Here is a 14,309-nt window from a genome sequence, read left to right as displayed (position 1 = left end):
TGCTCTAGCTACTTTGTGCTGCCCTGATGATTTAAAGTGATCACACAGCTGCTTGTAGTTGATAGAGGGGCACAAAGCAGCTAGCGCATACTCAGGAATCTGACCCTGAGGGTCACAGTTGATTTGGCAGTTAAGATGAAAAATATTAATGGTCAAAAATGTGTTGATAACTAAAATCTCTCTTAATTAGCACCTTCCCACCCACAGTTTGGACTTACTTCAATATAGACTCAAACGGTGGCTTCAATAAACAATTTCCTATTACAGTTTTTCTTTTTATATATGTAGGCGGTGGCCTAGAAGAAAAGAATATCAAAAAATTAATAAGAATTGAACAGGCAACTATGATCAATACATTTATTTTTTTTAGTTCTAACTATATCAACAATATCTCACCAACGAATAAAATACAAATATTGGCCATAATAAAGGCCATAATCTGGTTGCTTTCATGTTAATTTTGCTACTTAATACTTTGCTTATTACTGGTAAGGCTTTTATCATTCAGTGCTGCTCCAAGATACCTATCTTCATTACCAAATAGCTATTAAAGCTGCCTACAACAGGTGTCAGGGCCCTGTGTGGCAATGCAGAGCTCTTTTGCTGACTCACCCTGGTAGCCACATCAGGTGGGTCTTACTACTTCTACTTAAAAACATAAAGAGAGTATGGGGAGGCAGGGAAGGAAGGAAATCCTGCATGGAGAAATCAGCCCATTCAGAATAAAGCTTGAGGGTTAAGACCTGGATCCACAAAAGGGATTAGGCGTTGCAACACTGTGCATTGTGATACTTAACTTTTAGATGTCTAGAACAAAAAATCATTGGAACAACAATGGGATCCACAGAGCCAAGTTAGGTAAGCTCCCTATATAATGAATGGGGAGAGACAAGTGTCTTAGAATGCATTCCACCTAAGGTAGCCAATGGGAGATGCTGATAAAAGGGTGTGTCCTAGCCCTCCTCCTCTCATGGAGATAGGCAACTAAACCAGGCTGCCAAGAGGTGCCTATCTCTGCTAGCAATCAGCAACTGGGAAACCCTCTCCTGGAGCTAGGTGGCTTGAGTGCCTAAGTCATTTCTTGAGAGAATGAGTTAGGCACCTGACCAAGTCCATGCAAAATGGGTGGGGGGAGGAGGAAGAGGACCTCCCTCCCTTACTTCCTTTAGCCCAGTGGTAGCATATTCACCCAGGATGTGGGAGATCCCTCATTCAAATCTCCCCTCTGCCTGATAAAGAGAAGGGATTTGAATACGGATCTGCCATCTCTCAGGTGAGTTGTCTAGCCACTGGATTACAGAATGAGCCTCACTCTCTCTGGCCCAATTACTATTTACATTATTTCATTAAAGTGGAGCAACTTCAACAGGAGGGATTGGGAAGACTCACAGCAGAATTATCCATAGCCCAAAGGTTAGAACACTCACCTGAGGGGTGGCAGATCCCTGTGTAAATCCCTTCTTTTTTTCAGGCAGAGGAGGGACTTGAAGCAGGGGTCTCCCACCTCTTGGGTGAGTAACTAACCACTGGACTAAAGGTCATTAGTGAGGTCCCTTCCCCCTCCCCCCGAACTGTTTGGTGGAGGGCTAGGTGGCCTCTGAGCACGCTTACCGGTTCGGGTGTGGCAGGAAAGGTAGGTGCGCCTCCGCCTGTCTTCCCTGTGTTTGTGGATCATGCTGGAGCTTAAGTGGGAGACTGGTGTCCGGATGCCTAGAGTGAAGCAGCAGTGTGCATGCTCAGAGACAGAAACATAGGTGTCTAGAGAACTTTTACTGCAAAAACTTATGCACCAAGTGAGTTTAGGTGCCTACAGGGTTAGGCAGCAACAGAGAGTAGGTTTTGTGAATCACAGTGGTGCCTAAAAATGGGACTTAGGCATCTAAATACCTTTGTGGACCCAGGCCTATGGCTTAAATTTGTAAGCACATTTCTGCCTTAGGACTTTGTTAGTTTATTTAAGAAGGGCAAAGCCCAGGAATGAAAGTGGAGTTCACTTCCTCCAATACCCATTATGTGCTGCATTAGCAGCAGACAGGCGAAACCACCCATTTTCAGCTGCGTAATCAAATACAAAATGTTCTGACTTCAAGTTGCCACACAAACACTGCCACAAACCAAACCAAGTGAAATATTATAGGGTTTTTTTTTGTAAAAAACATTAATCACTCCATTGACGGTTTTATATCACAAACTACACAAATAGCATTTTGCAGATCAGACTTTAAAAGAGCGAAGAGCTACGTGCAACCACAGTGCTTGCGTGCACACCCACGTTTGTGCTTGGAACTTAATTAGAGCCGTTTACTTCCACAAGAGCGGTTCACGCACACAGTTACCAGAGGTGTTTGTACATATGCATGTGTGGGTTTTTCACATGTAGGCGACTCTTCAGGCTTTGTATGACCTATTAGGCCAAAGTGTCAATGACACATAACAGTGTTTAAGATCGGTGGAAACTAAAGCCCATCAAATCTGTTCCTGCAGAAGGAAGTGTCTTTACCTCAAGGTGGATTGCCTTAAGCCAAAGTGATTTAAATCACCAGTTTTAATCATGCCTTAAATCAGGAAGCAGGAAACCTTGATTAAAATAATCAATTTTAATCTTATTTTGCGTGTTTACTTTTTAGTTATTTTCCATTAGAGGTTGATTTTCATTGGTTGGTAACCATTAAAACATGTTTTGATTTGCAACTAAATAAGCCTTGATACCAAATGTGTTACTTCTTTATGCTAATCAGGAGGACATACTATATCGATACATATTTATTTGAGAAATTATATCACTTAACATACACTTATTCAGATTATTAATTTTTTACCTGCGTCTCCCACATCCCAGGCAAGTGCTTTAACCACTGGGCTAAACGTTTTAAGGTGGGCACCACCACTTCCTCCTCCGGCCCTTATGTTTGGAACTAGCCAGGGGCCTAATTCATTTCAGCAGGAAGCAATTAAGCCACCTGACTCCAGATATTGGGTTCCCATTAATGGATCACAAGCAGAGATAGTCTGCTAAATCCAGGCTGCAGAGAAGTGCCTACCTCCATGGGAAGGGCGGGGCTTTGCACACCCTTCTGGTCAGCATTTCCCATTGGCTAGCTTTGGCAGCTCCACACCTAGCGTGCAGGCTTCTGTGGATCTCCCCCCATTCATTGTAAAGGGCACCTAGATTAGTTTCTCTCAGATGCGGCCACCATGGCTGGAAGCAGGGGGGCTTTTCTTGCAGCCACAGCCTTCTCGGTGGCGACTGAGAGGGATGGGGAGTGCAAAGCAGCAGACCCTCCCCCAAGCCCACTGCTGGAGACAGAAACACTAGAGGAGCAGGCAGCCAGTGAGTTCTCCACCTTCCTGGGAGCAGTGGGGTTGGGCTTCAGCCGGAGGGTGGCGGGTGGCAGGCTCCAGCCATGGGGCTGTGTGGCTTTGGGCCACGTCCCCTCCCCACCTTGCCCCTGGCCACCACTGCCTACTCTGGTCCTAAGCTTCAGCTGCGCAGTGGTGAGCTCCGTCCCCTGGATCATTACCCCCTTCCCCATCACCCCTGGCCCCTGCTGCCTCCTCTGGCCATGTGGCAGCAGGCTCCGTCCCCTGGCCACAGGACTTCGGGCTTGGGTTCACCACCACCTCCCATCACCCCAGGCCTCTGTTGCCTCCCCTGGCCCTCCCCGATCTATTCCCCCCCATCGCTCTTGGCCTCCACTGCCTCCCCCTGCTCCCCATCCATCCCCCTCATCACCTCTGGTCCCCGCTGATCCCCTGCCCACCTGCCCAGCCAGGCTTAATTTGTCCCCGGGCTTGCCAGGCCTGAGTAAGTCTGCTGTGAAAAGTGGTATTTGTATGTTTGTTAATGTCACTTATTACAGCAGACTTAGTAGCTAGCTGGGAGGCTGTGAAAAGTGATATTAACATACAAGTATCACTTTTCAGAGCAGCATACTTACTAGTTAGCATGTCTGAATTAAAAAAAAAAAAAAAAAAAAGGCAAATAAAAAGAGTGAAAAACAACAGTGACCCATCCCGTGCCCAGGGTAGCCCCCTGAAAATGCCAAGGTCAGGGCAGGCTGCAAACGGAGAGCAGATTCTCCCAGCACTGGTGGGTGGCACTGAAGCCAGACTTCCCAACCAGCCACAAACTGCGCTTCTGAATCTCCACAGAAGCCAGTATACAAATACACACAGCCCCTTTTATTGCATTTCAGCTCCTGGCTCCCTAATCAACACTAGGTCCAGTAAAGAAACCAGTTATTTAAACTCTATGCTCTTTACTACAAAGATTCCCTCTGACCAGATGATAATAAGTCCATATACATCGAGTCTCTGGGAGAATTGTGGAGTTGCAAGCTTGTACAGTTCCTCTAGTATACATCCAACACCTGGATGGGTCTAAGTCCTTTGGTTCACTTGCAAAATGAATAGATTCAGAGGCAGGTATGTGTCTGCAGCTGGACAGGAACAAAGACAAAATGGTTTCTGTGGCTTGGTCTTATATACCTTCTGGCCTTGGGCCATGCTGTCTTGTGGAATGTTACAAGAACTAAAATGGAGTCCAGAGTCACTTGGGCCAATCCTGGTAACTCTTCAGGTATGCCTTCAGTTTCTTCCTAGGCCCTTTGCTTCTGTAAAGGTTTTGATGGGTATTAAGCGGGCTATTGTCCTGCCGCCTCTGTCTGGGGTGTGTCTTATACAGCATAGTTTGAAACACAGGTACATCAAATATGTCCATAACTTCCATTACAGATATAACACACGAACAGAAGTATTGCCATCTTCCTCAGCGCATTACATCCTTTCTAACAGTACCTGACATGGCATATCTTACATGAATCGTTATGATTTTGACACACTGATGTTAACCAATATGACAAATGCTCTCCCCCCCCCCTCCCCCCATCTACCCAGCATGATAACAACAAAAAAGACAAGAATGTGAAAAGCATCTTATTTATGTTTCTATTCTGTTTAGGTTAAGTAAAGAATAGAGATAACTGTACATTAGTTTTATTTTTGAGTCTGCAAAAAAAAAAAAAAAAACCCTACATCAATACATTGCAATGATTTTGGACATGGACATGTCCCTATTTATTTGTTTTTCCTAAAGCTCATTAAGTATTTTAGGAAAAATTGTCAGCAAGAGTTGGTGGCTCACCAAAAACTTTGTTGAGAGAACCCCTAACCTAGATGCTTAACTCAAGCTTTGTGGATCGCAGTGTTGTTCCTATGATTTTCTAGGAGAGCTAAAGGTTAGGTGCTGTAACCAAAGCATCGCAACGCTTAAATTCTTTCATGGATCCCATCAGCAGAAATTAAACTTACCAATAGTCATTTTCCTTCCACAGATTGCAGTGAAGTATAAGATACATAGCAGCAGCAGCCAGGAAAATCACCAGCAGAATCCGTCTCCTGACTGGCAGTCCTGAAATGCAACAAGATAAAATAATGCTTTTGTTTTACACTTATTTCCATAAACATATTTTGATGGGATGGGGCAAATTGTCATCATCATCACTATTAACTGCACTTATTCAGGTCTATTAACTTGATCACAATGGTTACAAAGGCCTTAAAATCTGTGAATAGGGTTGCTAGGTCCCATTAAGTTTAGGCATTCAAGATCTCGCTAACAGCAGCTGAATGCTACGCACTTACAAACATGCATATTTCACTGTGATAGTGTAAACTTATTTATTTACATAGTTAAACAAATATACTGGCTAAAGACATTGAAACAGGACAGGATATGATCTCAGAAACCTACCTCTCATATTGCTAACTTTTAATTGATACGGTCTTTTTCTTCTTTCCCCCATCACATTTTATTAAAGGCTTTGATCAATGGGATGTCCAAAGGCATGTTGTGATTGGCTTCTTAGGCCTGCTTAACGATGTCACAGCTGTCCTCTAACTCCCATCAGTTCATGACAGGGACTTCACTGTGGAGAGAAGAATGCTACTCGTTATTTTAAATAGGTAGGAGGAAAAGTTAGGTCTCAGTTCAGGAGAGTACTTAAGAACCTACTTAACTTGGGAGGAATGGCAGGAAAAGATGAAAAAAAAACTTTTAAAGAGTTTTTGTCTAATTTAAGTGGTTTAAGAAAACAATCAAAATAAAAAGCAGCTGGGCCAGATAAAGGGAAGTGTTGGAAGAGGAACCGTTTCAAATTACCACACTGCCTTTTTAGCAGCTATGAGTTATGCCATATGTCTCAGCCTCTGAAAGCAGCTCTTTGGTCACAAAATGATGTGGAAATTTACAAAAGAAAGATATACGCTTCTACTATTTTCACTGTTCCCTCTACTATGAAAAGTAGTTCTTAGAAGGATGATATGTTGCATATGTGTCCTCCATGCTTTTTACATTTTTTTTTTAAAAAGAAAGAGAATTAAAGCTATTGAATCATACTCTAAGCCCTGGTCTACACTTGCCTGCAGATTCAGCGGCAGTCGATGGGAGTTATGCAAGCTACACAGAGTAGCTTGCGTAACTCCCGTCGACTGCTGTGCTTCCCTTCCGTGCGCCATCTTCACTGCATGCACTTCACTGCACAGCGCAACACCACTTGAGGGGGTGGTTTACAAGCGTCGACTTCCTGATCGATTGAGCAGGTCCAGAGTGACCGCTCAATCGATCCCGAAAGATCGATCTGTCGGCGGCGACTTTGCTGCCATCAATATAGACATACCCTCAGAGAAATCAGTTACACCAAGATACACATATCAGTATATTTCTCAGGTATTGAAAGAACTCTGCCTTTGGCCTCGTAACTCTAGGAACGTCAGTGGCGCTATGCCAATTTATATCATCTGAGGATGTGCCCGAGTGGAGTCAGAACAGGGTAACAGCAGTGCGAATGAGAGGCAAATCAGCACCTAAAAGCTTTTGTTAGAACCAATGAATTTTAAATATAGAAAAATGTTGAACTGTCAGCTCATGAACATAAGCTATATTTCAATGTTTTACGTGGTGGAAAATGTATATCTAAGTTTTTGGATAACTACTTTCTATCCCTTTACCTTGCAAAGAAATTTACTAAACGAAAGAACACAAATTATATCCTTAAAGTCATAGTCAAGATTCGTATTACAAAATGTCAGTATTTTCATTTATATAGAAGTTCCACATGAAACAGCTGTTAAAAGACTACCACCAAGATTGCAAAGCAAAGCACTCAGATGTTAGAAAATGCCAGAATTAAGGTTGCTCATGCAACCTTCTCCCTTTATGAATTATGCATTATGTTACAGTCTTTAATCACGTGCTTAAATACTGTTTTTTCCACAGAATGGAGAAGGGTGGGGAGGAGGTTTGTGTGGTGAATTATGCTGTTATCCATAGGATCCTTGCCACATCTGCTGAAGAAATTGGAAGGTGCATTTTTAACATTGACAGCATTTCATGGTTTTAGTCCCTCACCAAATAAATAAATAAATCCACACAAAGCAAAACACCAGACATGGAAAATTCCAAACCCAGGAAAATAAGCAAATGAAGACAGAGGGTTTTGATGCAAACTGTGTGCTGCCTACACCAGATGAAAGATGTCCTATTTGCTTAGGCCCAGCTCTTGCATCAGGAACCACTTCAGTGGGACTCTGAAGGGAATAGGCATAACTGTTTGTGCTAGCAGATCCTTATGAAAGATCGGAAGCCAAACTGGTAATTATGATGAAGATTTGGGAACAAATTCTACCCTCATTTATCCCCAGGCTACCCTACTGGAGCTAACGGGGTAGTACTGACATAACTAAAAGCAGAAGTTGCCCCAAGGTAACTTTTAAGTGACTTAAAAAACCCATTGCATAATTAAAGACACAGACTCCTCCCCCCCTCACCCCACCTTAAATTGGTTTGATAAATGGAACCAGAATTAAAAGATTTAAGGATCTAGGGTCTGGTCAGTAGGGCATTGCTATGAAGTTACAAGTCAGAACCTACAGGAGCAGGGATCATTTATATTACCCAGAAAACCATGCTATCCTTTCCCAAATTGTGTGTTTTATCCAGTGGAGGCACCAGAGGTACGTAGGCAGAGTTGGCTTTGCCCACCACAGTTTTAGTCAGTAGAACCTTTACCTTTGGCTGTAAATTGGATCAGAGCAAAATACTATGTATCAATTTTGCCTACCCACTTTCAGAAGACACCATTCTCCACCAATATGATCCTGCCTTCAGAAATACCAATACACTTCCAAATACCTTATTCAATCAACTACTAGCCACACATACACACACCCTCACCCTATAATTAACTACGTTTATATGCTACATAGAAATGTATGTTCAGGGATCTCAAAAGCAGGACTGACACCTGAGTATTTAGAAGTGTTATAAGCTGGAAGACTGGCTATTTGATGGCTAATGTGAAATGAGCTGATGGTTTCATCCCAGTTCCTATCAGATAAGTAGCCACACCACGAAAACCAGGATACACTTCCTTGTCAGTCTCAGTGAAGAGGCCAAGGATAAAATGGGACAGGATACCTCTAGCTCAGGGGAGCTCAATCCGCCTTCTGAGGGTTGAGAAGGGACACTTTGTGTGCTACTTGAACTGCTCTCTGCTATCTGTGAGTAAGCAGAGTGAGTATAGGTGAGTAAGCAAAGGGCTTAAATAGTGCTGTCCAAACTTTCACAAACACTCAAAAATAATATCATGGGAATTTCTAATAAGGAGCCTAAATAAAGGTTTGCAAATTTACTTCATCTACCACCCAAGGTAAATTTCGAGAAACAAACCTAGCAGATTCTGTTACAACATTAGGAGAGCTTTCCACATATTCAAGTTACAAAGTATCAAGATATCCAAGATCACTTTATGTCGGCTCTGAACACAAGGGCCTTATCCTGCTCCCACTGGTTTCAACCACACAAATACTCAGGACAGGTCACATACTATACTTAGTAAGAAGGAATACTGTAAATCTCTTGGCCACCCTTTTTCTCTTGGGACAGGGGACCAGCATCCCTGCTGAAGCCATATTTTCATTTGGAATCAGCCTTTACTCTTCTGCTTCAATAAGTACAGAGCCTGAGAGGTGCAACTACTTCACATCACTTGTGTGACTCATCAAGCAGTCTCATAATCATAACATACATCTTTGGTGTGGTCTCCACCCCATTGTATAGTAAGTGTGTGAAGCAGCTGCAGGAGTTACAAAGCCTAAACCAGGGGTGTCAAACTCATTTGCTATGGCAGGCCAGGTTTGAATTAAATGTACTTCAAGTGGGCCATAGATACCATAAATCGAAATACTAGGCACAGCCATTTTTATGTAGTATTATATTTTATTTGCTCGATATCAGCGATATAAAAACGGCAGTAAATTCACTTCTACAACTACTACTATTTTACGATTAAAAGAATCGATCAATGATTAAGAATGACAGTACTGCGCGATGCCCCAAGACCACACTGTCCCTGTCCCGCCTTTTGGAGCGCTGTGTCTCATGCACACAGCACTCCACGCGCTGCCGCCACAGTACACAGATCTCATGGCCTCGGGGCGTTGTACCCTCTGGCGGCAGCGCGTGCTGCTGTGACATCGCCAGAGAACACAGAGCCGCGAGACGTCGCAGCAGGGCGCGCGGCCACCAGGGGCCGAACCAAAAAGGTTGGTGGGCCGAATCAGGCCCGCGGGCTGGATGTTTGACAACCCTGGCCTAAACTGAGTAACCATATGATGTTGTCATCCTTTACCTTCCTCAACTCTTCCTCTGCCTGCTCCCTACTGCTTGTTACCCTTACTCACCACATCATGGCTAAAATTAAAATGATAAACACTTAGGCCAGGTTTGCACTACAGACCTATATCGGTATAACTACGTCATTCAGGGGTGTGAAAAATTCATACCCCAGAGCAACCTATTTATACCGACCTGACCCCCTCTGTAGACAGCACTATGTCAAAGGGAGAACTTCACCATTCAACATAGCTACCGCCTCTCGGGAAGATGGACTAATTAAGCTGATGGGAGAAGCTCTCCGGCCAGCGTAGTAGCATCTTCAGTCAAGTGCTACAGTGGCCCAGCTGCAGTGGTGTTGCACTGTACATGAAGATAAGCCCTTAGGAGCTCACAGAGGCTTCTTCCTACTGCCTTCCACACTCTTAGTTCTCTAAAGCAGCTTTATTAAAGCCATTTAAACATACAATACCAGTGCTGCAAACTCTTGCAATTTTATTTGGTGTTTTGCTTCAAATCCTAGCTGCTGCAATTAAGTGATTGTGAGAGACTCTCAGCTTTCATTAAAACAAAGCAAGGTGCCAGCCCTTATGGCTGTGGAGAAAATCTGAAAATGTGGAGTGAATGCAACCTAAGAACTCAAAAGTCAGTGGCAAAAAACAAAACAAAACAAAGAACCCAAAAGTTATTTTTGAAAAATCTGGTATTTGGGGAGGCATAACTCATAATTTCTGACTGTTTGGGGTGGTAATACCATAATACAAAACTGTATATTGTTTTCTTGTATTTGGCATTGCAGTATATCTCCTATAGGCCAATTGCTCATTAAGATAACACAGGCAGTGTTAATTCCAGGACTCAATGTTTAAAAAAAAAAACTTCATAAGCTGCCAGCAAACATACCCAGTTGAGCAGGTTTAAAAGACATATTTACACTGCTCAGTTACCGCATTGCATTAATTCTGACTTTTTTATTTTTTGCTATATGTTCCAAAATACTTTTGCATAGTTTAGTCTCTCTCCTCTTTCCCAGGAAGGAAACACTGATGTGAGCTTTACACAAAAGAATTGTGCTAGGGCGTTAGCTTGCTAATTTTATTTTGTTACGTTTACTCTAGTCTTGGACTCTCTTCCTGTTTTATGCCATTTTTCTTTGCTTTCAGTGCCATTGCTGACATCAATTTAACAAAAGACAGAGAGTTCTTTTTTTACGGAAAAAAACATTCATATGTTTAAATGAGGCTGGCAAATAAATAGAATATCATTGTTAAATGCCTCTGAATTAAAACTGCATTTCCTGGGTTGGAGGATAGAACGAAGTTTTGCTCCCTAGCTGTGCCGGTCAGTTTAATAGTGTCTTATTTCAACTAACTTACATAACATTTCTAAAAAAGGCAAGTAGTTATAAATCTCTGGAGATTTTCCTGTTTGTGACTGCCCAAACTGAGATTCTACTCTGAAAAAGGGTTTCATGGATTTCCCAATGGTGTGCTGCAACAAACACGCTCCTTTTACAAGTAGGAAAAAAGTTTCCCCTGTGCCGGATCCACTGATCTGGACAGAAGTCATAATTTATGGGTATTCCCAGCCAATCTATCTGAATGGTGGGGGCAGAGGTGGTTTTATTTGTTTGCTTTGTGGAAAGTGAAACCTCCTCTTGCTGGCACATGGCCTGAATAAGCTATGTACTCCCCCAGACACTGCCTCCATTGAAGAGAGCACATGCTACCACACAATGAGTGAGCTTTCTGCAGGGGACTTTTTCCCCCTGGGGACATTTCCTTTTATTTTTCCAGGAACACAGCACAGTGCTTCAGAAGATGGGGGAAGGGAAGAGGCTGGAATTTCCTTAGCACCAGGTATTTTCCCCAGTACTTCATCTCCACTAGTGGTATTCAGCAGGGGTGGTGGGAGACAACAAGACTGACATCTTGTTATCCTGCATTTCACCTGCTCTTGCAGCCAGCAGCTCAGCTGTGCATTGCTGCACAGGAGGGGGCACTCCAGGAGGGTCAGAAAGGTGTTTTTAGTATCTGAAGGCTGGCCTGCCTCTATTTCAGGATCAGGTTGGTATCACATCAGGGACTGCAAACAGTTGACTGTTTGTAGAGCCAATACAACCATTCTGCTGCCTGCCGGCTGAGGTAAGGAAAGGAAAAGCACCTCCAGCTGGGCCCTGCACAGAAATACAACATCATGGTTTCATTTTGTTGCAAGGTTTTAGGGACACGTCTGCTTACCTGTTTTACGTGTAACTGCACTTCCTTACTCCATGCTGCTTCTGAGACCAGTAACTCTCCCCAGCCCATGCCAGGGTCAGTGCCTCTGCATCGTCACTGCTGTTTTCAGCTGAGCTAGCTCGATTAAACTAGCATGGGCATGACTACCTGAGCTTCAATTTCTCTTCCGATTACAATATAGCTATACCCTACGTGGAGCGAAATCTCCCTCCCTGCTGAAGAAACTACTGCCACTTTGTGCTCAGATGCAGCTACAAGCGCACGCACACACACACACAGCTTTGTCTCATGGTTACCTTGCTTTTGTTCTCTTAATATAAAATAAAGGTCATTCTGACTGAGAATATATGGTTGCTTTGTGTGTAACAAACAGTAGTTCATATATTGTCTGCAAGTAAACATAAAACAACTTGAAACGACATGGCTGGTGTAATATTTGTACATTTTGGGTGGGGAATAAATAGGGTTTTAAAAATGACTACTACGACGACGACGGGAGAAAGTTCTGTCCACTGCCAAATTTCCAAGATTCCAAAAATTGGTTCTGAGCTTTCTAACTTGTGACTGTGTCCCTTCTTACATGAAGATTAACCACCAATAAATGACAAGTTTAAAAGATGCCGCTAAATAAATTGGAAGCAAATTTCGGTTTTGAAAAATAAAATCGCTACATCCCACCCTGATTGTTGCTATACAAATGCCTGAGAGATTTGCAAAATCTAATATTAATAGAAATATAATTAACTTAGTGATTTTTTTTTTAAATCTTACATATTTTCCTAAAGTGTTGGCAACCCAAGAATTAAGCTAGTGCTTGAGAACCAGAAGATGCAACTGATTAGCAACAGATCAGTCTATTTTCACTGGGTAAACTAAGTGAAATGCAAAAAAGTAAAATCAACAGTTTAAGTGCTGAGAAGTAAATTACACTTCTTTCAATTTTTAATAACTATGGGAAAATATTCAGATCTGTGCTCCTAAAGTTAGTTACTTAAATAAGTTCTCTTTGGGGCAGGAACCATTGTTCTGTTCTGTGTTTGTACAGAGCCTAGTACAATGAGGTCCTGGTGCATGCCTGGGTCTCATAGGTTCTCCAGCAACACAAATAACAACAAATACCTTGATTTTGTGGAGGTACAAAACCTGCTGTTCTGATTGATTTCTGAGACAGTTTTGTGGTTCTCAAGCTGTTTATTTAGGACAGGGGTGGGGAACGTCCGGCCCATGGGCCGTACAAGGCCCGCGAAATCATTTGGTCTGGCCCTGGCAGCGGGGGGGAAATTCGGCGGCGGCGCGGTTTCACGGCGGCGGCGGGGTTCCGTGGGGGGAGGGGGGGCAGTGCCCGCCGCTGAAACCTTGCCACCGTTTGCCCCTTTTTGGTGGTGGTGGGGGGAATTGGGCGGTGGCGCGGTTTCACGGTGGCGGGGGAGAATTCGGCAGCAGACACTCAGCCATCTTCCGCGTACCACCATCAGGCCGTTGGCAGAAAAAAGGTTCCCCACCCTTGATTTAGGAGGATAAAATTTGGCATAAGATATCACAAATAATACAAGTAATGCTTTTTATTACTCATATTTTCCCCCCAACTTCACAATGACACTTCAATTTTTGTGGTTGGTGTTCATTTTCAGACTAGTGTCATAGCATTTCCCTCTTCCCTCAAAAAAAAAAAAAAAAAAAAAAATGTAGTGAGGTGGTTATAACAATGAAGTTACGGTTGATTCGAGCTCTCTGTTCAACCGTCAATTATTTTAAGTGTTCTAAAATTTACATGCTGAATTGAATTGCCTTAAAATTTTCGGTGCCTCTTAGGAATCCAGGATAGGGTAAGTGATCCAAATCTGAGGTAATTTGAGCAAAGGGTACCCAAGTTACCACTCCCCTAAAAATATAGTACATCAAAATTTTACATTTGTGTATGTGTGCGCATCTGGGACTCAAACCATGGATCTGATCTTCCTCAAACTGACATCACCCACTCAGGACTGATTTCATCTAATATCTAGCACTCACTGTCCCTGTGGGAAAGTGGTTTGTTCACACTTCCAGTCATAGAGAGGAAAGGAAGAGGTGATATGGGGGAAGCAGTTGAGAGGGGGTTGTTAGTGGGCTATAGATTGCTGTAATAAGCCTTAAATCCAGTGTCTCTAGTCAGTCCTGATTTTTAGTGTCTAGCAAAGTTATGAATTTAAGCTCCCAGGCTCATCTTTTGAAAGTGTTGTGAAGGTTTCCTTTGAGGAAGAGGACTGAGAGGTCAGATATAGAGTGATCACTTTGTGAACAGTATTTTGCCCACAGTTGATTTGGTGTTGTCTTTTACATTTTCCTGTGAGAGTTCTTCCAAGAGTATAGTGATCACACACAGTTTCAATCACATATTAAATTAAATGCCCCAA

At 42.9% G+C, this 14,309-nt stretch overlaps 1 protein-coding gene across 3 annotated transcripts in view; it reads right to left on the bottom strand.

Annotated features, from left to right (window-relative positions):
- Positions 1-14,309, bottom strand: part of ST3GAL6 (ST3 beta-galactoside alpha-2,3-sialyltransferase 6) — a 75,251-nt gene that overhangs the window by 32,432 nt on the left and 28,510 nt on the right. For 2 of the 3 annotated variants that reach the window (XM_067546135.1, XM_067546134.1), the window contains exons 2-5: positions 5,753-5,927; positions 5,311-5,410; positions 1,612-1,710; positions 219-296 (exon numbers count right to left, since the gene is read on the bottom strand). In XM_067546135.1, the coding sequence (XP_067402236.1) occupies positions 219-296; positions 1,612-1,710; positions 5,311-5,410; positions 5,753-5,804 (329 nt within the window). In that variant the 5' untranslated portion in view covers positions 5,805-5,927. The remainder of the gene's footprint in view (positions 1-218; positions 297-1,611; positions 1,711-5,310; positions 5,411-5,752; positions 5,928-14,309) is intronic. The other variant, XM_067546136.1, reaches the window with a different exon arrangement.

The sequence above is a fragment of the Emydura macquarii genome, unplaced genomic scaffold (genome assembly GCF_026122565.2).
Source record: "Emydura macquarii macquarii isolate MOO-44397 ecotype Brisbane River unplaced genomic scaffold, CSIRO-AGI_Emac_v2 contig_1119, whole genome shotgun sequence".
Taxonomy (NCBI): domain Eukaryota; kingdom Metazoa; phylum Chordata; order Testudines; family Chelidae; genus Emydura; species Emydura macquarii.
The sequence above is the reverse complement of the archived record's forward strand: the minus strand, read 5'-3'. Positions and strand labels throughout refer to the sequence as shown.